The sequence below is a fragment of the Myotis daubentonii genome, chromosome 6 (genome assembly GCF_963259705.1).
Source record: "Myotis daubentonii chromosome 6, mMyoDau2.1, whole genome shotgun sequence".
NCBI classification, from domain to species: Eukaryota; Metazoa; Chordata; class Mammalia; order Chiroptera; family Vespertilionidae; genus Myotis; species Myotis daubentonii.
Window position 1 is genome coordinate 38,968,761 of NC_081845.1, and position 23,575 is coordinate 38,992,335.

The following is a 23,575-nucleotide window of genomic DNA, read 5'->3' on the forward strand; positions in this document are numbered from 1 at the left end:
TTTTTTCTTCCACTATTAAAGCAGATCACAATATGAGTGGGTGAAATGTCATGAATAATTGGAGAAAATCACAGAGTAATCTTCGACAAAAACATCTGATTTATTTAAATTGTCGCTGTTTGTCTTATTAGAACCTTTATTTAACCTTGTTATACACAATGCAGTATTCAAGCTGGTTTATCAAAAAATGTACTTTGGAACTAACCATATCTTGAAAATTTTGACTTTTTCAAATGCAAGTTATGGTAATGTAAACTCTCTGGTGGCAGCTGTTTTACTTGAGACCTAATTAACTGACACTGCATTAGACTGAAATGCCCGTGAAAACCAATGTTTTGAATCTGAAGCAACAGTGAATAAATCAAGGCTTTGAATAATAGATTTAAGCTCAGGTTTCTGGTCAACTATTACATTCATATAGATATAACATTCATTCAATGTCTTCTACTCACAAACCTAGCTCAACACCACCAGGCATTCCTTATCACAGCATTCAAGGCCTCATTTTGTGATTTTCCAACCATCTTTTTTTCTAGGTAAGATTATGTCCCTATTAACACCTATGTAGATTCTATGTACTTCAGGGCTTACCATTGTGTCTGGCACTGCTCTAAATGCTATAAAAACATTAACTCTTTCAATACTTATAATCATGCTATGAAGTAGTATTGTCCCCCTGTATACATAAAGAAATGAAGGCACTGACAGGTAAAGTAACTTTTCTAGGGTTAAGTAGATACTAAGGATTCTGCCCATCTCCTCTACCAAGCCCTGATTAAATAGATTTGCTCATAGTATTATCTTCAACTCACATATACTTGTATAAAATATAAAATCCTAGTCAAGAGCTAATTAATGTAAATATAAGACATAACTGGATGGCAATATGTAAGACAAGCTAGTGTTGTGCATAAGAGATAAGGATAGGGAAAATAGGGACTATGAAGATCTCTGCAGTCTAACATTACCTAAAACCAAGACGAAGGGCAGATGAGAACGAAGGTACAATATATGACTCAATGTAGGTGAATCATAAGCCCAAGTGGTTTGGAAAGTAATGATAATATTTATACCAAAAAGGTTGTAAATAATGGGAATTGCTTGAGGGTAAATGGGATGAGACTAATTTTAGACGTGTGAGTTTGATTTAGTCAATAGGACAACAAACAGAACTAGCATATGGGTGCCTGTATGAGTATGTGGTGTCAACACAGTGAAATGCCTATACTCAAGGTTGAAGTAAGTATAGATTTGGAAGCATTATAAGCTTAGTGGATCAAGTCTTGGTCTAGCAGGCCTGTCAATCTCTCTACCAAACCCAACCCACAGGTTCTGGACAAATACACCTTCTATGAGAATGTGTTCCCAAATGAATACTTAGAAGAGCTCACTTCCTTTGCAAATACACCTAAAATCAAATCTGGCATCCCTGGACGTATATATCTCTGTGGCCAAGATCTTGCACTAGAACATTAACACCAACCCACAGAGACCTGTCAGGCCCCTCATCTCCCAATAGAAGTCATGGTGGTCTTTGCATGCTGACATCCTCCCCTGACCTGGCATCTCGCAGACTTCCTTCGGAGCAGTCCTCAGTTGCTTAGTGCAGTGCCTTCTTTGGGTCAAGCCAGAGAAATAGGGGCAACTATTTCTCAAGTCCATTCATTTCTCTGCATTCCCACTGCTATTATCTTAGTTCTGCCAGAGTGATTTTTCTAAACCAAAAATCAAGTCACTTCCATTCCATGATTTCCTTTAGCATGTTTTTAGATAATGTCCAGAATCATAAATATGGACCATAATGCCCTTCATGCCTTGTCCCTTTGGCCTTAGTTCTTGACATAGTTTCCTTTTATTCCAGTAGTACTAAGCCAAGTGTAGCTCTTTCTTTCTTCTGGCCTCTGCAAGTGTTTATCTCTATCTCCAAAATGCACCTCCCACACACAGGCACACCCAAATCATAGGCACTTTGCCTGTCAAATACCAACTTCATGTCTCAGTTTTGTTGTCGTTTCCTTCTGGAATTTTCCCCTTCTGCCCCCAAGACTGGGCTATGTGACTCTCATCGCACTCTACTGACATGTCTGTATGACCAGACTAAAAGATCCTGAAAGCAAAAACTGTATCTTGTTTACCACCATCCCTCTTCTCCATGCTCCCTCCTCCCTCAGCACCTAGCACAGTGCCTGGTTTATTGTAGCTGCTCAGTACATATTTGTCATATGAATGGCCAGAAGGGTCTAAGAGTCCAACATATCTGTTCATCTAAAGAGACCACATGATACCCTTGGTTCTGGAATGGATCCCCCCCTTTCCCACCAGTTAATCAATATATCTGGCATTCCTGAGATTCTCTAGAGCAGTGGTTCTCAACCTTGGCTGCACATTAGAATCACCTGGGAATCTTTTTAAAATCCTGATTTCTGGGCCTCATCCTCTGGAAATTCTGCTTCTTTGTTACTAATGTTGTGGCCCCACCCCATAACAAAGAAACAGAATTTCTGGAGGATGAGACCCAGAAATCAGGATTTTATTTTTTAAAAAATATATTTTATTGATTTTCTACAGAGAGGAAGGGAGAGGGATACAGAGTTAGAAACATCGATCAGCTGCCTCCTGCACACTCCCCACTGGGGATGTGCCCGCAACCAAGGTACATGCCCTTGACCGGAATCGAACCTGGCACCCTTCAGTCCGCAGACCAACGCTCTATCCGCTGAGCCAAACCGGTTAGGACCAGAAATCAGGATTTTAAAAAGATTCCCAGGTGATTCTAATGTGCAGCCAAGGTTGAGAACCACTGATCTAGATCCTTGTTACTCAGTGTGGTCTGGGGACTAGCAGCACTGGAATTGCCTGGAAATGCAAAATCTGAGTCCTCAATCTAGAATTTCTGGATTAGAATCTGCATTTTTACAAGGTTCTCAGGTGATTGATATGCACTATAATGTTTGAGAAACTCAGTGCTCTAGATAACATTAGTGGTTCTTTACTCTAAAAGTTGGTAATCCATTTTCTTGAGAGAAATAATGCAAATGTCTGGTTGTCAGTGTTCTGGAAGCTGAGGACTTGCCTGATACAATCCAATCTTTGTTAGAAATTTCCTCCCCTCCCCACCTCGCTCCCCCCCTCCCCCCGCAACCCGCTTCTGCCTATAGAAAGAAGCCTTCTATTTTGATTTTTAAATATATTTTTTATTAATTTCAGAGAGGAAGAGAGAAGGAGAGAAACATCAACGATGAGAGAGAATCGTTGATTAGTTGCTTCCTGCACACCCTCCACGGGGAATCGAGCCCGCAACCCTAGCATGTGCCCTTGACCGGAATAGAACCTGGACCCTTCAGTCTGCAGGCCAACACTGTATCCACTGAGCCAAACCAGCTAGGGCCATTTTGAATTTTTAAATTTAAAATAATTTTAATTGATTTTGAGAGAGAGAGAGAGAGAGAGAGAGATCAATTTGTTGTTCCACTTATTTATGCATTCATTGGTTGATTCTTGCATGTGCCCTTTGTATGAGCCCTGACTGGGGACACAACTTTGATGTATCTGGACAATGCTCTAACCAACTGAGCTACCAGGCCAGGATGGAAGCCTTCCATTTTGTACAGCTCCTCAGAGATCCTTTCTATTTGCTAGATGGAATGCTGCTAATTCATGAATCATTGAATAAAGCCACTTTGATCTTTACATTTACTTAGTTGAATTTTTTTTTTAACATAGGTCACACAAAAAAGAAAATAGGAATGGCTTGTAAACATATTGAAAAGATGCTCAAACCTGGCCAACGTGGCTCAATTAGTTGAGAGCCATTCTGTGCACAAAGGGTTGCTGGTTCCATTCCTGGTCATGGCACATACCTGGGTCTTGGGTTCCATCCACAGTTGGGGAGCCTGCAGAGGGCAAGCGATTGATGTTTCTTTCTCACATCAATGTGTGTCTCTCTCTCCTTTCCTCTCTTTGAGCATGTCCTTGGGGGTGAGGATTAAAAAAGGTGCTCAACTGTACTCATAAAAAAGATTAAAAGGAGGATATGATTTAGAATATTAAAGATTAAAAAGTTTGCTAACACTTGGTGTTGGTAAAGCTATGGACAAACAGGCACTTCCATCCTTTGCTGAACAGGGTGTAAACAGGTAAAACATGTACAGAAGGAAATTTTGCAATATTTCATAAATGCATATATCCTTTGGCCCAGTGAGTCCATTTATAAACTTTATTCTACAAATTTAATCCCAAGTTTGGAATGATGTCATATTCAAGGTTATTCTTGCAGCATTGTAACAGTCGGAAGGTTGAGATCACCATATATATATATATATATATATATATATATATATATATATATTCATCAGTAGAGGACAAGTTAAATTATGGCACATCATGTAATGGAGTACTTGGGTGCTATACAAATGTGAGTCTATCTTCAAGACATTATTAAGGGAAATATGGTACAAAAGTGTATCCTATGATGCTATTTCTGTTAATATGTATATGCACATGTTTTACATGCTAGACTTTTTCTGGAAGGATACAAAATTACACAAGAAACTGGTAACAGGGGAACTAGATGGCTAGCGATAGGGATAGAAGGTAGATTTTCCAGTGAATACTCTAAATGCATTTTGACTTCTTATTTGTTGTTTATTATGTGAAAAACATATAGAAAAGTACTTTGTCTATTTTTCTGTGGGGTTGTATTTTTCTTATCAATTTATGATCTCAAAGAGATCAGAGAATTTCCATGTCTTACTCTTATCTCTTTAGTATCTAGAATTAAAAATATCTATAGGCCTTCAATAAATATTTGTTGATTCAATAAATGCACTTTTTGGAAAATAATCACATCATTTTAAAGTAATTTCTTTATTTCAACTTGTTCTCAGTATTATTAAAAATGGTTGCTAATGATCTGGACAATTTTTAAGTTTAAGGGACAGAGGATCTAAAGTATATTGGGCCCAGCCAGTGTGGCTCAGTTGGTTGAGCATCATCCCATGCATCAAGAGGTCACCAGTCCCGTGCACCAAGAGTGTCCACCTCAGGTAACTGGGGAGGCTGAGCCACTAGGCCCTATAGGACACCTAGCACACAAAACCACTCTACCAACACAGGGAAGCATAAAAAATGCGGAGACAAAGAAACAGGTCATAAATGACAGAAATGGAGGAAAGCAAACAACTGGCTATAGAGTTCAAAACCACATTTATAAGGTTTTTCAAGAATTTTATGATAACCGCTGATAAATTTAGTGAGACCCTGTAGGATATGAAAAAAGACCAACTAGAAATTAAGCATACACTGACTGAAATAAAGAATAATATACAGAGATCCAACAGCAGACAAGAGGATCCCAAGAATCAAGTCAAAGATTTGAAATACAAAGAAACAAAAAATACCCAACCGAAGAAGCAAAAAGAAAAAAGAATCCAAAAATATGAAGATAGTGAAAGGAGCCTCTGGGACAACTTCAAGCATACCAACATCAGAATTATAGGGGTGCCAGAAGAAGAGAGAGAGCAAGATATTGAAAACCTATTTGAAGAAATAATGACAGAAAACTTCCCCTACCTGGTGAAAGAAATAGACTTACAAGTCCAGGAAGCACAGAGAACCCCAAGCAAAAGGAATCCAAAGAGGACCACACCAAGACACATCATAATTAAAATGCCAAGAGCAAAAGACAAAGAGAGAATCTTAAAAGCAGCAAGAGAAAAAAAGTCAGTTACCTACAAGGGAGTACCCATACGACTGTCAGCTGATTTCTCAACAGAAACCATGCAGGCCAGAAGAGAGTGGCAAGAAATATTCAAAGTGATGAATAGCAAGAACCTACAACCAAGATTACTTTATCCAGCAAAGCTATCATTCAGAATTGAAGGTCAGATAAAGAGCTTCACAGATAAGAAAAAGCTAAAGGAGTTCATCACCACCAAACCAGCATTATATGAAATGCTGAAAGGTATTCTTTAAGAAGAGGAAGAAGAAAAAGGAACTCTTACCATTTGCCACAGCATGGATGGAACTGGAGAGCGGATAAATATCACATGATCTCACTCATTTGTGGAATATAATGAACAACATAAACTGATGAACAAGGACTGATCCAGAGACGGAGAGGCATTGATTGGACTGTCAGGCCTTGGAGGGAAGGTAGGGCAGGGTGGAGGTAAGGGGGAAAGATCAACCAAAGGACTTATATGCAAGCATATAGGCCTAACCAATGGACACGGACAACAGGGGGGTGAGGTCATGAGCGGGGGGGTGGAGGGGGTAGGGGGTAACGTGGGGATAAGGACACATATGTAGTATCTTAATCAATAAAAAATATATTAAAAAAAAAAAGAGGTCACCAGTACCATCCATTATGGTTCAGGGCACATGATGGGTTGTGGGCTGAATCCCCAGTAGGGGGCATACAGGAGACAGCTGATCCATATTTCTCTTTCTCTCTCTCCCTTCACCTCTAAAATCAATAAAAACATATATTAAAAAATAAAATAAAGTACATCAATTTTGCCCAATTCGCTCAGTGGTTAGAGCATTGGCCAGCACCCTGAAGGGTCCTGGGTTCGATTCCCAGCCAATGGCATGTACCTGGGTTTCAGGTTTGATCCCTGGCCCTGGTCAGAGCAATGGGGGAGGCAACCAATTGATGTGTCTCTCTCACTTGGATGTTTCTCTCTCCTCCTCCTCCTCCTCCTCTTCCTCCTCCTCATCTTCCACTCTCTCAAAATCAATGGAAAAAATATTCTCAGATGAGGGTTAACAAAAATAAAAAATAAAGTACACCAGTTTCTGAAAGAACATAAAAAAGTCAGAAATAGTTGTGGGGCTATAACATTAAGGGAGATAACTCTCCCGGCAGGGAAAGAAATTTATCCTTTACCTCAACGTTCAAAACCTGCAGTTGGTAGAAACGAACTACCGATATACTTGTTTTGTTTTGTTTTCATTTCTTATAAAGGTTTATCTGCGTTTCATTTCAAATGCTGTAGAGATAAGTTTGTCACTTTTAATTTTTTAACTTACTGTGTTACCGGCGGGGACCTTGATTCTCCCCATCAATGCAGAAAAGATTTTAAGGTCAAGGAAAATGAAAATAAAGCAAAGTGGGATTTATTGAAGATACACTCCAAGCGAGCAGCAGAGGCCAGTCAAGAGAGACCATGGCCCTGAACCCCTGGGTTATATGGTTGAAACCAAAAAGATGTTACCAGGGAGAGGAGGAGACCTCAGTTCTTGTCTTCTTGAGGGAACGATTTCAATCAAGAGACAAAAGTGTAGAAAAGCAAGCAAAGAATTTATTGACTACAGCAAAAATATACATAGAAGAGTGAAACAAGGAAGGGCATAAAAGAAGCAACAGGAGAGCCTAGGCTGGGCGGCTTTGGCTCCCTGGGAAGTCAGAGAAAAGGGGAAAAGGAGCCTTAGAGACAGGTTCAGGGGTTAGACCCGGCTGGGCTGCCGCCGCCCATTGCTTCCCTGGTTGCAAGCCTCAGGGGGTCACTTAGCGGTTAGGGATACACAGGAGGGAGTGGGGGTAGGTAAGAGAAGGAGTGGTGGAAGGGAGGATGGCAAGGGGTGTGCTTCCTGAAGGGAGAGCAGCACTGGGACCTTCATTTTCAGGGGTTTTAAAGGCGGGGCGGTTAGGGGAGGTCTGAAGGGCAGATCAATAGAATATTCATCTGCTTTAAGCTGATGTCCCAAAATGAGATTTATTCTCTCAATCTGTCTGTCCTTGGGTGTGGTTGGCAAATGGGACTTAACCGGATTTCTGTTATCCGTCTCCCTGAGTTGGAAGATTTAAACTATTTACCCTCTAGTTGGGGAGGAGTGCAAACCATTTACTCTAGTGTCCTTGGTTTAGGGAAGATAGAATTTACGAGGTGGACACAAACTGCTGTTTAACCGTCGGTCTCAGCTTTCCCATTCCACTCCTCCTGAAATTTTCCTAGTTTCTTACTATTCTGTAACAACCGGGACTGTGTGGGAACTGAAGGGAAAAGTTGCAGGTCACCCAAACATAGGGCATTCAAGGCAGCTTTCAGCCTAGCTACTATATGGTATTTTGTTTCTGAGAGCCCGCCAGTCAAAAACGGTTTAATTCCACTCCTACTTTACAGCCTTCAAGTTACCAAATCAGACACGTGTCTGGTGAAACTCTGGAAGGTGATGTCAAAGTCATTGAGGCATGTGTTCAGGGTTACCACGAAAGCACAGCCCGTGGTACAAGGTGAGGCGGTGGGCAGGTTGGCACCGGGTTAGCGTTGGCAGCTCGGTTTCGAGAGCCAGTAAAGCACTCATATCTCGCCGTTTAACTTTTGTCCCGCAGTTCCCCGGGGCGAGAAGACCCTTCCCCGAGTTTTCCCCACCGCTCCAGGCCCAGGAGGACGCAAAGAGACAGGAAGCGCCGCCCCCGCTTCCCTGGGTCCCGCAAACCCTGCCACATTCCCACGGCGACGCGCTCGCCCGGTGCATTGTGGGCGCTGTAGTCCGGCCGGAACCTGTTCCTGACTACAAGTCCCGTGACGCCGCTCCTCCTCCGCCTCCACCTCCTCCTCCTCCTCCGTCTGATCCGCAGGCCCCTCCGCGGCCTCAGCAAGGCCTCCCGGGCCGGGCGCGGCATTCCGGCGAGTCTGCGGTCTCTTCCCGGAGCACGAGAGGCGGAAGCCGGAGGGGCGCGGGGAGGAGCTTCGCGCTCGGGGTGAACGCCCGCCCTACGTGCTCGTTCGCCTCGCGACCGCTGCGCGCGAGCCAGGTGTCCCCGCGGCCAGCAGCGGCGGCGGCGGCGGCGGAACGCGGCGGGGGCGGAGGGAGCCCGCGGAGGCGGCGGCGGCTGCACCAGCGACATGGCGGAGACGGTGGCCGATACCCGGCGGCTGATCACCAAGCCGCAGAACCTGAATGACGCCTACGGGCCGCCCAGCAACTTCCTTGAGATCGATGTGAGCAACCCGCAGACGGTGGGGGTCGGCCGAGGCCGCTTCACCACCTATGAGATCAGGGTCAAGGTGAGGCCGTCCACCCACCCCTGCGCACGGTGGGACCCTGCCTGCCCCCTTGGGTCGCCCCCTGCCGACCCAGGAGCGCATCCCCTGGGGCAGCCCAGGCCGGGATCCCCGGGGGCTGCCCTGTCCGCGGGCGGGGTCTGGGGCCAGGCTCCCCGGAGGGCTGGGCTGGGGGCTGCAGCGTGAGCTGAGCCCAGCGCTGGCGCTTGGGGAAGGTGCACGGAGATGCGGACGGGGGTTGGGCGCCGCTTGCCCCTCCGGCAGCTGATCTGGGAATGACATTCGAGTTGGAAAGGGGTAGATCTTTCGAGAACACAGAACACAGCCTTTCGGGAAGGAAGGTAGATGTGACTGAGATAGGGGGTTTGCGCAAAGTTGAAACCTTCCCAGTGTTTTTTTTTTTTTTTTTCTTGGACACTTTTCCCAGCGTTGGCCGAGCCAAGCTGGTTGGTTTGCGCTCTTCCCAAGCCACCAGACTAACCTCGGTTGTACACTTTTTTGAACAGAATCTAATGGGAGTTCACAAAAGTCTGACCAATTTGGTGTGGCTGAGTCCGGTGAGGGGTGATTGGAAACGACATTGACCTTAGCGTTCAGGGCCACCGTGGTCGGAGGTGTGGGTGGGGAGTGTTGCCTACCTCACAATCCAGGGCTACGACGCTTTGACAAAAGCCTGTCAGTTAGGGATCTTGCTCTGTTAATTTAGAGGTTTGCACTTCATTGAATGAATGAGCCAGCTGAAGTAGAAACACAATAATTTCATGACTAGTATTTCTTGGCAATAAGGAATTCAGATGATTTCAAAGATGCCAATTGAGAATAATGCTTCACTCTCTGTAGTTCATGCTCATGTATGGAAGTATCTTTAAAAATTAACTACATAAAATGAATCCGGCTGTTAAAGGTGACAACAACAAATTATTTTATTAAAAATTAAGCATAATAAGAATTTAGCTTTAGAGTAATCAAACTTTACACAAGTTACTATTAACATTTAAATGGAATAATTTCTTCATTGACTTACCCACTTTTTCTGTGGTAAAAAACACAACCTGAAATTTATTATCTTAACCGTTTTAAAATTCACAGTTCTATAGTGTTAAATATATTCACATTGTTGTGAAACTTATGTATTTTAAAAAATGATTTACTTACGTAGTTTTGCTAAATTAAATATCATCAAACTTTAAGATATGAAACTAACAATTTAATGACACAAGCTACTCATACCTCCCTACAGATATGTAAAATGTGACCCATAAGCAGCCTTGTTATAGTGAAACTGCAAATCCAGGCTCCATGTACCTAGGGAAGTACATTACCACCTAAGCCTACTGAAAAAGTGAGGTGTTTTTTTTTTTTAACTTTTGGAATTACTTTGTATTGTCTTAAATATGTGGCTTATTGTTCACCAAAACGAACTTCCTCTTTTACCCTTATTCGCCAAGCATGTTTTCCTTTCTTTCTTTTGCTGAAACAGAACTTGGTATTCTTGTTTCTAAACTTCCATAGCTAGTACTTCCTGTCACACAACTGAAGTGGAATCTCCTGCCTACACTTCCTCCATTTAATAACTGAGTTTATCTTGCTGAGTGCATTATATTAAGTAGACTCTAGCCTGATAACTTAATTATTTTAAAAATATATATGATACTTGGTTACCAAATAGCTGATGTGACACTTATAAAAATAAGTTGTTCTTATGGTGTGATCATTTGCATTTTAAAGGCAATAATCTTAAGAACGATTACTAAGTTATACAATTAACCTGTGTACACATACACAGGTTTGTATTATCTAAAAGTTTGTTGTATATTAATGACTGTTACAGTCATAAATGCAAGTGCTCTATAAGAAAATGTAATTGAGTTTCTAATGCTTATAAAATGCCATTGTTGCCCTAGCCAGTTTGGTTCAGTGGATAGAGCGTCCGCCTGTGGACTGAAGGGTCCCAGGTTCAATTCCCGTCTAGGGCACATGCCCAGGTTTGGGCTCTATCTCCAGTGGAGAGTGTGCAGGGGGCAGCCAATCAATGATTCTCTCTCATCATTGAAGTTTGTAGCTCTTTCTCCCTCTCCCTTCTTCTCTGAAATCAATAAAAATATATATTAAATAAAGAAAATGCCATTGTTTCTCATAATATGTAATGTGTTACTTAAAACTCAGGATACTATGTAGTAAGATATTAGTCTTATTTTAAGCAGCAAATGGTTTTTGAGAACAGTTACAGTCTTGTATTAAGGCAGAATGGCCAGTGAAATGAATAGGTAAATCATTTTGTAATGATTTTTGTTACTACTTTTCTACACTATTGCTGCTCTCCCTATTCCCTACTACCCGCCTTTTGCTATTAATTTGCCATGTGGCAGACCATTTTATGTTTCAGAGTTTGGGCCCTTAAACCATATTATAGTTACTCTTTAATTCTGGTCTTGAGAAAAATGTTCAGTTTTATAGAATCTGATTGAAATTACTCTAATTCACAGAGTACTTTTATCTGGATGGTGGCACTTTAGAATGCAAGTTTCCCAATCTCCATTTATCTTTTGGTTTGAGGATAGTGTTTAAGACTATTAGGATCTCTTGATTAGTATCTTTGGGCTTTTGAAAATAATTGGTGGTGGTAATGTTTTTTTAAATTGTTCTAATGGGTAGGTACAGCAGAGAGCACCATAAATGATTAAAGTTTAGGGAAGCTCAGGGTCTTTATTATTTTGGCATATTAAAGAGAAGGCTAAAGGGGAAATTCAGTCATTGTTTATGAAGTTTGTGCTATAATGTAACTTTAATTTTCTGGAGATTTTAATTAAGATCTATTGTACCTAGAGACAACTGTTTTGAACAGGAATGAAGTTAAGGATCTTTCTTGAGCTCTGAGTTCAGAGTAGGGTACAAAATTTAAACTCTACTTCTCCTTAGTAGAATAGTTAAGCTAATAATAGTGCCTGCCTCATAGGATTAAGTGAGATAATGCACATAAATCTCTTTAGCACAGTGACTGGTACATAATAAGCACCCAAATGTTACCTCTTTCTCTTAAAAAAAATTAATTGGGGTGATATCAATTAATAAAATTTACAGGTTTCCATTGTACAGTGTGATCTGTATACTTCATCGTGGTTCACTCCTTAAAGTCAAGTCTCCAAAAGATTACCTCTTTCTAAATACAGATATTTTCTAAAAGTCAGTAATCAGCATAGCCCTGACCAGGTAGTTCAATTGGTTAGAGCAAGGATGTCAAACTCAAAGGCTAACACAGGCCAAATAAACAAGGTTTCAGTTTATGTGGGCCCCCAAAAAACTAAAGCTTCAATTTTTATAGAAATGTAGGTTTATTTCGATAGAGACATGCTGAATACAAAGGGCTGAAATAAATGAGTAATCGTTAATATAAAATAATAGAACATTTTAATAAAAATATTTTTCTTGAACATTAACTTACCAGACACTGAATAACTGCACAAATTAATAAGCGTAACGCAAATAAACCTCTTTTTCTTGTTCTCCAAAAGCGAAATATTTCCTGTTGCTCACACCAAACAAGTCAGTACAAGACTGACACGGCAATCTGCTGCTAAAATATTAGCTGCTAGTATTAGTGGAGAGAAATGGCACGCCTGCACATAGGGCGTGTAAGGGAAATGAATGCAACACGATTACAGTAATCAGTCATTAGTGAACGTTGTAGTTCATTAATAATTATGTATAACAGGATATTGTAAAAATTAAGTTACGAAATTTTTATTAAAATGTTTTTTACGTACCATTTCAGCCCGCCGGCCGCGAGTTTGACATGCTTGGTTTAGAAAGTAGTCCCGATACACCAAGGTTGTACGTTTGATCCTGGGTGAGGGTACATACAAGAATCAGCCAATGAATGCATAACTAAGTGGAACAACAAATTCATGTTCCTCCCTCTCTCCCTTTCCCTCTTTCTTTCCCTCCCTCTTTCTCTCTCTCCTTCTCTCTCTCTCTAAAATAAGCAAAAAAATAAATAAAAGTCCGTGATTAGCTACATTTTCTGTGTTAATATGCAGTTGAGTTATTAAAATGTTAGATTATCTTATCAAGAAAACTACTTGGAAAAAAAAAGAAAGTATGAAAGTATACTTGGCATGAAAGTATACTTTCATTGAGGCAAATGTGATATTTTTAAAAAAGCTATCTTGTCTAGTACTTAATCAAGTAACCTTTTTTTCTTTAATGTTTTACATTTTTATTATATTTTGTGTGATTCCATGTGGAAAGTTGTAATGCAGTTTAGAACAGTAAATTTCACATGTAAGATTTTAAAAATATTGAAAAAAATACTCCATATTTTAAGGTAAGTGTGGTTCCTATGATTTTACTGTACTAGTATTTTTTCCAGTTTTATTGAGATATAATTGATATATAACATTGTATTTAGGGTGTTCAATATAATGATTTGCTATATGATGTATTATGAAATGATCATGACAATAAGTTTAATTAATATCACCTCCCATAGTTACAAAAGTAACCTTTTGAAGTTGAGGCATATCCTATATAATAAAGAGCTAATATGCTAATTAGACTGAACAGCAGAACGATAGTCCAGACAACCTTCTGGATGAAGCCAGGGCTGTGAAGGCCAAGGCAGCTGGGGCTGCGAGGGCCAAGCTCCTTGCACGAATTTTGTGCATTGGGCCTCTAGTTAAAATATAAAGCTGAACAGTACAGTTTGCTAATAAAATTATGACAAAGATGGTTGGTAAAAGTAACAGTGTTTGCCTTTCTAAACCTGTGTTGGTGATTTTTCTTTGGGTAAATCCTCTAATTTTTGTTGTTGTTGTTTATTTGTTAATCCTCACCTGAGGATATTTTTCCATTGATTTTTAGAGAGAGTGGAAGGGAGGGGGAAAGACAGAAAGAAAAACATTGATATGAGAGGGACACGTTGATTGGTTGCCTCCCACATGTGCCCTGACTGGGGCTGGGGATCGAACCTACAACCCAGGTACATGCCCTTGACTGGACGTCGAACTTGAGACCCTTCAGTGCACCAGTTGATGCTCCAACCACTGAGCAACACCAGCTAGAACTACAATTTAGTTTTAATGAAAGAAGGGAAGTATTGACTATTTCAGCCAAACCAGATCTTTTTGCCTATCTTATACCATCCATGTCCATATTCCTAAGTAATAAACATGGAAGTTATTGATTCCAGAGAGGAAGGGAGAGGGAGAGAGAGATAGGAACATCAATGATGAGAGAGAATCATTGATTGGCTGCCTCCTGCACACCCTCTACTGGGGATCAAGTCCACAACCTGGGCATGTGCCCTGACCGGGAATTCAACTGTGACCTCCTAGTTCATAGGTCAATGCTCAACCATTGAACTACGCTGGCCAGGCTATTTACAGTTTATTAATAACACTACTCTGCACCTTTCAAGTAGAAAGTCTAAAAGAGCTTAACTTTTAGCTATCATGGTGATCCCATGAAGTTATAGAGATTTTCCCCTACCTATCTTCATAATCATGCTTCCCCCCCAAAAAGGCACTCAACTGTTTTTAGACACTTTGACATTTGTACTATATTATGCTGCTTCCCTGTAAGCAGAGCCAGCAATTTTTTGAACATTAGATAAGAAAGATGGTGTGTCTAATAAAAAGCAATATAATCTTGTTACTGCTATTTATTGATTCCTTAGGTAAATGACAAAGCTTTCAACCAGAGTCCTACTTCATTAAAGAAATATTTAACTTAGGAATTTGGACATGGTAGTAAAGTGTGACATTGGCTGTAGCTTGCTAGAAAAATTGTATCAATTAGAATATAGTTTTGGCTATTCTTACAGAGACCTCAAAAATAGAATTTGGTTTTTTTCACATTGAAGAGGTCTTGGGGGCAATCCATGGCTTGTATTGTGGCTTCACCACCAGCTTCCAACATTACATCCACATTCTAGCCAAGGGAAAGGTATACCCCTGCCCATTGACACATGTAGCCACAAAGGAAGTTGGAAAATTTAGTGTAACTGGGCAGCCATGTGAAGAAAGGAAAAACAGACACTGTTCTTTGCTTTCCCACAATAGCAAATACTAAGTGATTGGGATCGGCTTTTATAAGGTGTAGCTTTAGCAACATTCTGGTCATCTCCTAATTCATCTTTTTTTGCTGATATCTGCAATTTCAGAGTTTTGAGAATGTTCACTGGATTATCGAAGAAATAAAGTTGAGCGCTCATTAGTTTTGTTAATCTTTTTTTTTTTTTTTAGTTTTGTTAATCTTAAAATGTGAATGAATTTTGATCCTTTTCCTGAGAATTAATTTTGTTGAGTAGAGAAAGGAGGCAAGCATGAAGACATGGCATATCTGATAGTGGTATATCATGGGACCGAGTTAGGTTAGAGGTACTGAAAGTAGATAATTAACTTTTTTTTTTTTTTTTTTGGCTTCAGTGACTGTTTAAAATTATGTGGGAATTTTTACTTAGGACCAGCATTTTAGTTGATGACATTAACTGATGGAGTATGTAATTTGAGCCACCAAAATTGCCGGGGTCCAACCCCAGCGGGTCCAGGGGTTCCCCAAAGGTGTAGACGGAGCCGGTGAAGAAAGAATGACACGGAGACAGCGTTCAGTTGATCAGCAGCCTAGCCAGGATCTCCAGCCAAGTTCTGGTCTCGATCTCCAGAGAGGTTCTGCTGTTTATTGTCTTTTTACATCCGTATTTATCCCAGTTGATTTTAATCCTGTCAATTTCTATTACAAAGGTTAGGGCGTTTCTTATCTCCATTCCAGGGAGTAAAGATTATGTAGCTTAAACATGATTGTTTGTAGTGATTAACTACCCGCCTGGCACTTAGTTAAGGAGTTTCATCCCCTCCCTGACTTCAGGGAAAAATTCCTACCTGGGGAAACAACCTTTCTCGGAGAGGTGACCTTGGTTAAAACACACAGTGCTAAGGGGAGCAAACATATTTAAGAACAGTATGCTATATACGCCAGGTCCCTTGAAACATATGCTGTGCAGATGTTTCTTTCCTGCAGCGACTGTGTCAAGCAGCAAGGATGGACCGGCTTCCGGCAAATTCCCCCTTTTTTATTTTTTAAATGATCACGCATGCAAATCAGTGGCCACCTCTCAGATTGGGCCATTTAAGTCTCGGAAGAAGAGTGGCAAGCAATGATAGTGAGCATAGCTATAAACATAGTGGATGGAGCGCAGAAGGAGCCCCATTCCTGTAGAAGGTTGCCAGCCTCTTCAGTCAAGGGATTTCAGCTGTCCTCAAGTTATTGGTTTGATTGTCTTTGTTGGTCTGGCTAGCGGGCGGCGTCACTTGTGACAGGCTTCCCGAAGCGTCAGCAAGTTGAAGGGCTGCATCAAAGGGTCCATCAGGGCCGTGGTTGATGGTGGTGTCGATGTCCGAGGAGGAGTAAGCTGTGCCCTCTGGATCCAGCTGATATGGAAAATGGAGGGTAGTAGAAAAAGAAGAGAAAGCAAAAGAACTACAAGGCATGGAAGTGTTTAGAAAAAAGAGGAGAAGAAAGGGAAGAAGGCAGCATCCTGACACAGCCCTTTCCTTCAGCTTCCCCTTTCCCTGTGGTCCCAGGTAGAAATGGGAAACAAGTCCTGTTGCAGTGAGAGGGCAGCTGCTGTCAGCCAGTCTCTGTCTTTACCTGGGTCCCTATCTGAGCTGGGCATGGGAAGCAGGAAGCAGCCATGGGGACAGGAGACCTTCCTCAGAAGGGGCGAGTGTTCAAGCCCCTGCACCATTGGGGAGGGGGGTCTGTGCCCCACCTTTGTTGCACCCCAAGTTTTCTCCTACTGGCCCCCGACTGTGCCTGTCTTAGGTTGCCCCACCCTGTGGAGTCTTACCCGTCGTTGACTACCAGCCATCTCTGGGCCAAGTAGGGTGATGTGAGGTTCAGTTTTGTCTCCTTGATAGCCTATGTCCCTCTGGCCTCCATGCCCAGCAACTGCCTTTGGATTCCCTCGCCTGCTGGTGGGGCTCTGGCATTGATCATAGGGAACTCAGGTTTCTTCTCTAGAGAGGGCCCAGCTTACGCCATTGGGCCAGAGACAGATCCATGGTACCAGCCACCATGAGGCTTCAACCTCAGCATGAACAGAGAGCTCAGGCAACAGCTATGGGCAATTGGATTGTAAGAAGAGGGTCCCTCTTGGCACAAGGGTAAGAGGCGCCAATACAGGACAAAGGAGAGTCCTGGAACAGGGCTTTCTCAGCCCAGGATGTCAGGCTCTTGGCACAAGACAACTCCATGTATGGGGCATATACCAGACACCCCCTAGTCATGGCAGAAAAGGGAGATGCCCTTCCTGGAACAGTAGGGTAGGGAGATTCTAGAAAAGGCTGTGTTCAGGAAAGAAGGAGAAAGGCCAAAGAACCAGCAAACAAGTAGTTAGATTTTTAAAAAAAGGAAAAAGGAAAGGAGATGTGGGGCAAAGCTGAGACATGTGGAAAGACAAAAAGGAGGCATATGTGATCCTCCCAATGGACAGATTGTTCCAGCTCAGGGCTGCACATCTGCTGCAGATGGGCACTGGTCAGGTGTGCTATGATGAGGCAGAGATGGCAGGCGGTGAGACATAAGGTCGGACTAGACGGTCTGGAATCCACACAGGTGATTCTGCGTCCTGTGGAAATATACAAGCATATCCTCTCCCCTGGGTTAAAAGTACATCAGGTCCCTTCCAGGCTCCTGTAAGCAAGTCTCTCCATTTGACGAGGGCTTTAGGTTTAGTTAGATCAGGGTTCCAATGCCTGTACATCGGGGAATTTCCCTCAGAATCTACATTTAGTATATTAATTACAAATTGAGCATGTTGTAGAACATGATGAGGAGAGGAATATTTAAACTCATTTTCTTGTAATTTTTTAATTTGTGTTTTTAAAGTTTGATGAGCCCTTTCTACAAAATAAGTAAGATCATTACCTCTTACCAGAAAATCTTAGGAAGACATCAGATAATTTTTATAAAAGCTCTTTGTGTCAAATAATATTAGAATGATCACTTTCCAATTCTTTGGTTTTAGACTTTGATTTTGTCACTGGTGTCTCTATTTGCTTGGCTTTTCTAAAGTTATTTCCACCCCTGTCCCCTATAGCTTGTTTGCTTTTCATTCCTGCCCTTGTGGTATGAGCTTTTCTGTTTTATTGTAAGTTTAGGTATTCTAATCCATATAGAGTAGGGGTGGAGAATTATTTTTCTACCAAGGGCCATTGGATATTTATAACATTCCCGGTCCATCCAAAATTATCAACTTAAAAATTAGCCTGCTCTTTTAGTCAAACATTTAATAAACTTACCCCTAATGCCTTGACAGGGCCAGACCAAATGATTTCACGGGTCTTATATGGCCCACGGGGCCAGACATTCCCCACCCCTGATATAGAGGAACAAAATATTATGATATACTAGAGGCCTGGTGCACGAATTTGTGCACCAGTGGGGTCCCTCAGCCTGGCCTGCGGGATTGGGCCAAAACCAGCCCTTTGACATCCCCCGAGGGGTCCTGGATTGCGAGAGGGCGCAGGCCAGTCCAAGGGACCCCACTGATGCACGATTGGGGCCGGGGAAGAACCATGGGAGGGCTCCAGGGCGTGCCCAACCCATCTCGCTCAGTCCTGATCGGCCTTACCAGTCAGAGCGCCTGCCCCCTGGTGGTCAGTGCACGTCATAGCGAGTGGCTGAGCATCCTTAGCATATTATTAGCATATTATGCTATGATTGGTTGAACAGACGACCGGCACTTAGCATATTAGGCATTTATTATATAGGATAGAGTCTCAAAGCCTCCCCTCCTTGTGTTTAGTTCTTAATATCTCAGTATCTCACTCTTGTCTTGCCTTGCCATTATTGGTTATCTTCAGGTGGAAACAGAAGTATGTAAAAACTTTATCACCAATAAATCAACAAACAGCAAGTGTTGGCGAGGATGTGGAGAAAAGGGAACCCTTGCACACTGTTGGTTGGGAATGCTGATTGTGCAGTCACTGTGGAAAGCAGTATGGAGTTACCTCAGAAAATTAAAAATTGAACTGCCTTATGACTCAACGATTCCACTTCTGGAATTTATTCTAAGAAACTCAAAACACTAATTCAAAAGAATATATGTACCCCTGCCCAGCTGGGGTGGCTCAGTGATTGAGTGTTGACCAATGAACCAGGTGGTCACTGTTCTATTCCTGGTCAGGGCACATGCCCAAGTTTCAGGCTTAATCCCCAGTGAGGTGGCGTGCAGGAGGCAGCCGATCAGTGATTCTCTCTCATCATTGATGTTTCTTTTTTTCTTTTTTTTTTTTTAATATATTTTATTGATTTTTTACAGAGAGGAAGGGAGAGAGACAGAGAGTCAGAAACATCGATGAGAGAGAAACATCGACCAGCTGCCTCCTGCACATCTCCCACTGTGCCTGCAACCCAGGTACATGCCCTTGACTGGAATCGAACCCGGGACCTTTCAGTCCATAGGCTGACGCTCTATCCACTGAGCCAAACCGGTTTTGGCCATCATTGATGTTTCTATCTCCTCCCTTCCTCTCTAAAATCAATAAAAAATATATTTAAAAAAATAAAAGAATATATGTATCTCTATGTTCATTGCAGCATTATTTATAATAGACAAGATTTGGAAGCAGCCCAAGTGTCTGTCTGTCAGATAAGTGGATAAAAAGGCTGTGGTACATTTACACAATGGAATACTACTCTGCCGTAAAAAGGAAGAAAATTTTACCGTTTGCAACAGCAAGCATAGACCTGGAGAACATTATGCTAAGTGAAATAAGCCAGTCAGAGAAAGACAAGTATCATCTGACTTCACTCATGTGGAATTAATGAACAAACTGAACTACCAAGCAAAATAGAGATAGACTCATAGAGAACAGGCAGACAGCTCTAGCAGGGAGTAGGGGTGGAGGGATTGAGCAAGAAAGAGAATTCATGGACATGGACAACAGTGTGGTTCATTGGCCTTGGGGTCTCTCGAGAGGTGCAAAGTCAGTCACTGCCTGTGCCCTGCCTGGGGCCACATGGCATGAGCTACAGAGGGATCTGCAGATGGCTGCTACCTGCGCTGGAGATGCCCAGAAGAGGCCAAGCTGCCATCCAAGGCTGACTGCTGCTAGTGCCAGGCCTAGGGCCACTTAACAAGGGGTAGCAGGTAGGCAGAGGCCAGATGCTGTTTGTTTGAGAGATTGTAGAAAGTTTGAAGCATGAGGCAAGAGAGGTCATTTGTGTGGAAAAGTGACTGGGAATGGCTTGCGTGGGCCCTCAATTTGCGTGGGACAGGGTCTCGAGGAATCACTAGGGCTGAACCAGGTTGATGGAGACTTAGATCTGGTGCCTACATGCTGGCTCAATGGGGGTGGGGATTCAGAAAAGGAACCAATGGCCTTTGCCAGCACTTTTGTCTGGCAGAAAGCTGCCTCCCAACTCTTGCCCTGATGCCAGACAATTCACTTACTCCCATTATGTCCCTGGTTCCTTTCAAGCTACTGCCCAGTGCTGGAGCTCAGAGGGAGCGAGTCAGAGTAAATCCATGCTTGGGTCCTTTAAGAGGAATGCCTAGGACTCCAGCAGCCCTCTGTCTGTCTCAACCACAATCCCTGCTGGGTTTTATAGTCAGAAGTAATATAGACTTCTCTTCCTGGCTCTGGAACCCTGAACTGGGAGATCTCTTTGGGGCTGGGACCCCTCCTCAGGGGACTTCTACAGCCACTATATCCTTCCCAGTTTTAAACCACTACACCAGCCCAGTCTGTTCCCACCCCTCTCACCAGTCTCGATGTCACTTGAAATTCGTAGTTGTAGGACTTCCATTTGATTAGATTTCAGGTGGTTCTGAGTGATGGTTGTTCTGTAGTTTAGTTGTAATTTTGTTGTGGCTTCGAGTATTGCATTTACCTACACTGCCATCTTGACCAGAATCCTGTATGTAGCTGTCTTTAGCTGGAGAGTTGGCATGTCTGGCTCTCACTTGGATTGCCTTATTCTCTTCCACATAGCCTGTCATTCTCCAGTCAGCTAGACCAGCTTCCTTATATGGCACTCTTAGAATAGCAATCGTAGAGGTTGAAGATGGAAGTTTCGAGACCTCTTGAGTTTTCAGCTCTGAAACTTGCTTATCCCTTCTACCACATTCTGTTGGTCAAAGCAAGTCATAAGGCTAGTTCAGATTCAAGGGGTGGGGAAATATTCTCCATCTCTTGAAAGGAAGGAGCTTCAAACAATTTGTGGCAACATTACTTATTAGGAATGTCCAAATGCTGTAGTTGGTGGTGGTACTTGTGACTTGGGTGACTTTGTAGGCAGAATGACTCCCCAAAGATATCCACTTCCTTAACCTCTGAACCTTACATGGCAAAGGTGACTTCAGATCTGTGATTAAGTTAAGGGTCTTGAGATGGGCACATTGTCCTGGATTACCTGATTGGGCCCAGTGTAATCACAAGGGTCCTTGTAAAGTGAAACAGGTAGGAGAGTCAGCCTTAGAAGGAGATGTGACAGTGGGCACAGAGGTTGGAGTGCTGTCATTGTTGACTGTAGATGGAGGAGAGGGCCGTGAACCAAAGAATGCAGCCAGCTCTAGAAGCTAGAAAAGGCAACGTAACACATTCTCCCTGATGCAGCCCTGATGATACCTTGATATAGCCCAGTGATGGCGAACCTATGACACACGTGTCAGAGGTGACACACGAACTCATTTTTTTGGTTGATTTTTCTTTGTTAAATGGCATTTAAATATATAAAATAAATATCAAAAATATAAATCTTTGTTTTACTATGGTTGCAAATATCAAAAAATTTCTATATGTGACATGGCACCAGAGTTAAGTTAGGGTTTTTCAAAATGCTGACATGCCGAGCACAAAAGGTTCACCATCACTGATATAGCCCAATGAGGCCCATTTTGGACTTCTGACCTCCAAAATTGTAAGATAAATTTGTGTTGTTTAAGCTACTAAGTTTGTGGTAATTTGCTTCAGCAGCAATAGGAAACTAATAAGAGTGACCAACAGAAAGAGACACTCTAGACTCCAAGAGTGTGAGTCAGTAGAGACTTGGTTTCAGCCTGACCTGATCCTTGGTCATATGCCACAGCCTTATCTTTCTTCTTTCCCATCATAATCTAGCACTGTTGGCTCTCATTATCACTCCTTCTAGTCTGCCAAGATGCTTTACCAAAGGTGTGAAAGATATTTTTTTCTCATGGAAAAAGTTGAGTGCCTTACTTAAGTTAATAGGCTGTAAAGAATTATTTTTCCAAACTAAAGAGAAAATTACTAAACCACTGAATATAAGAGAAAGAACCACATAACCTTTGATAACGTTGTTTATGCTTCTGTTGTGATCTAGTGCCCTTGAATGAGAGAGGGCTAACTTCTGAGACTAGACAAGTGTAAAATTATGTGTACCAGGTGATGAATACTTTAGGTTATGGGCTCTTGATTAAAATTTAACTTAGAAATATTTCATTCTTTGTCAGGCCTTTGACCCTCCATAATTCCAAGTAAGGTCTTAGAAGCATGGTATCTTCCATTCACTGCACACATTAGGAGAAAAGTACTTTGACTTTTGCAATTTATAATTCTAGGTCTCAAAGTCTAAAATATACTTAAGTATTTCTGGCAATAATTGTATAACTTCACAATTTCTTTTGATGTCACAGTACTTTTTTGAATTTTGAGAAGGAACCTCCATCTTAACTTCAGGCGGTCATTTAAAATGAGCAAGAACAACGTTTTCTAAAACATCTCTATCCATTTGTGATAAGACAGATTTTATCTTTTTGTGTGTGTATGTGTGCTGTATTTATTTATTTACTGTATTTTTCCATTTATAAGATGCCCTCATGTATAAGATGGCCCCCACTTTTACAACCCAAAATTAAGAAATCAATATTTTAAATATAAAACAGAACACATTTTTATTTAGTAATTATCGCAGGTAATGTTTACATACCAGTACTGTGATATCATGCAGTATATCACCTTATTCAGCCTCTGTTGCATCACTGCTCTCTTCTTCATCACTGTTAGTTCCAGTCATTTCAACTTCTATTGTATCCCTGCTATCTTCTGAGTCACTGTCTATATATGTGAGATCATCCTCATAAACTGGTGGCATTTTCTGAACTTTGTTCATGTTCTCATGGCCAACCTTTTCCTTCTCATGAAATTGAAGCACCATTTTGCCTTTCCTGTAAAACCAACAATGTTCATTTCGCTTGCAAACATTCTTGCCTGACATTGAGTAAGCTTGGTTGACACACTGGCGCTGCTCCAAGTTTGCCCATTTTGTTGGTTTTCCCCTTAAGGCCTTCTTCTTTTTTGTCATCTAAGGAGTTGTTCTCCCTGTTTTCTCCACAGTCTGATCATACACTCAGTGGGAACAGGTCCTAATTGTCTCTCTGCAGCTCTATATCCATGCTCTTTTGTATAGCTGATGACATTGTTTGAATTTTGCAGAGCAAGACAATTGCTTACCAGTATTTATCTTTTTATTTTTTGACATCTTTATGGCTCAGAACGCTCTGGTCCCTGTTGCATCTGTGCACTATCCACCTCCACCTC

General features: G+C 41.9%; 1 protein-coding gene across 2 annotated transcripts in view; it reads left to right on the plus strand.

Moving 5' to 3' along the window:
- The first annotated feature begins 8,553 nt into the window (after nt 1-8,553).
- The window catches only part of SNX3 (sorting nexin 3), a 34,441-nt gene continuing 19,419 nt past the window's right edge, over nt 8,554-23,575 (plus strand). Inside the window, exon 1 of one of the 2 annotated variants that reach the window (XM_059700784.1) lies at nt 8,554-9,014. In XM_059700784.1, the coding sequence (XP_059556767.1) occupies nt 8,853-9,014 (162 nt within the window). In that variant the 5' untranslated portion in view covers nt 8,554-8,852. The remainder of the gene's footprint in view (nt 9,015-23,575) is intronic. The other variant, XM_059700783.1, reaches the window with a different exon arrangement.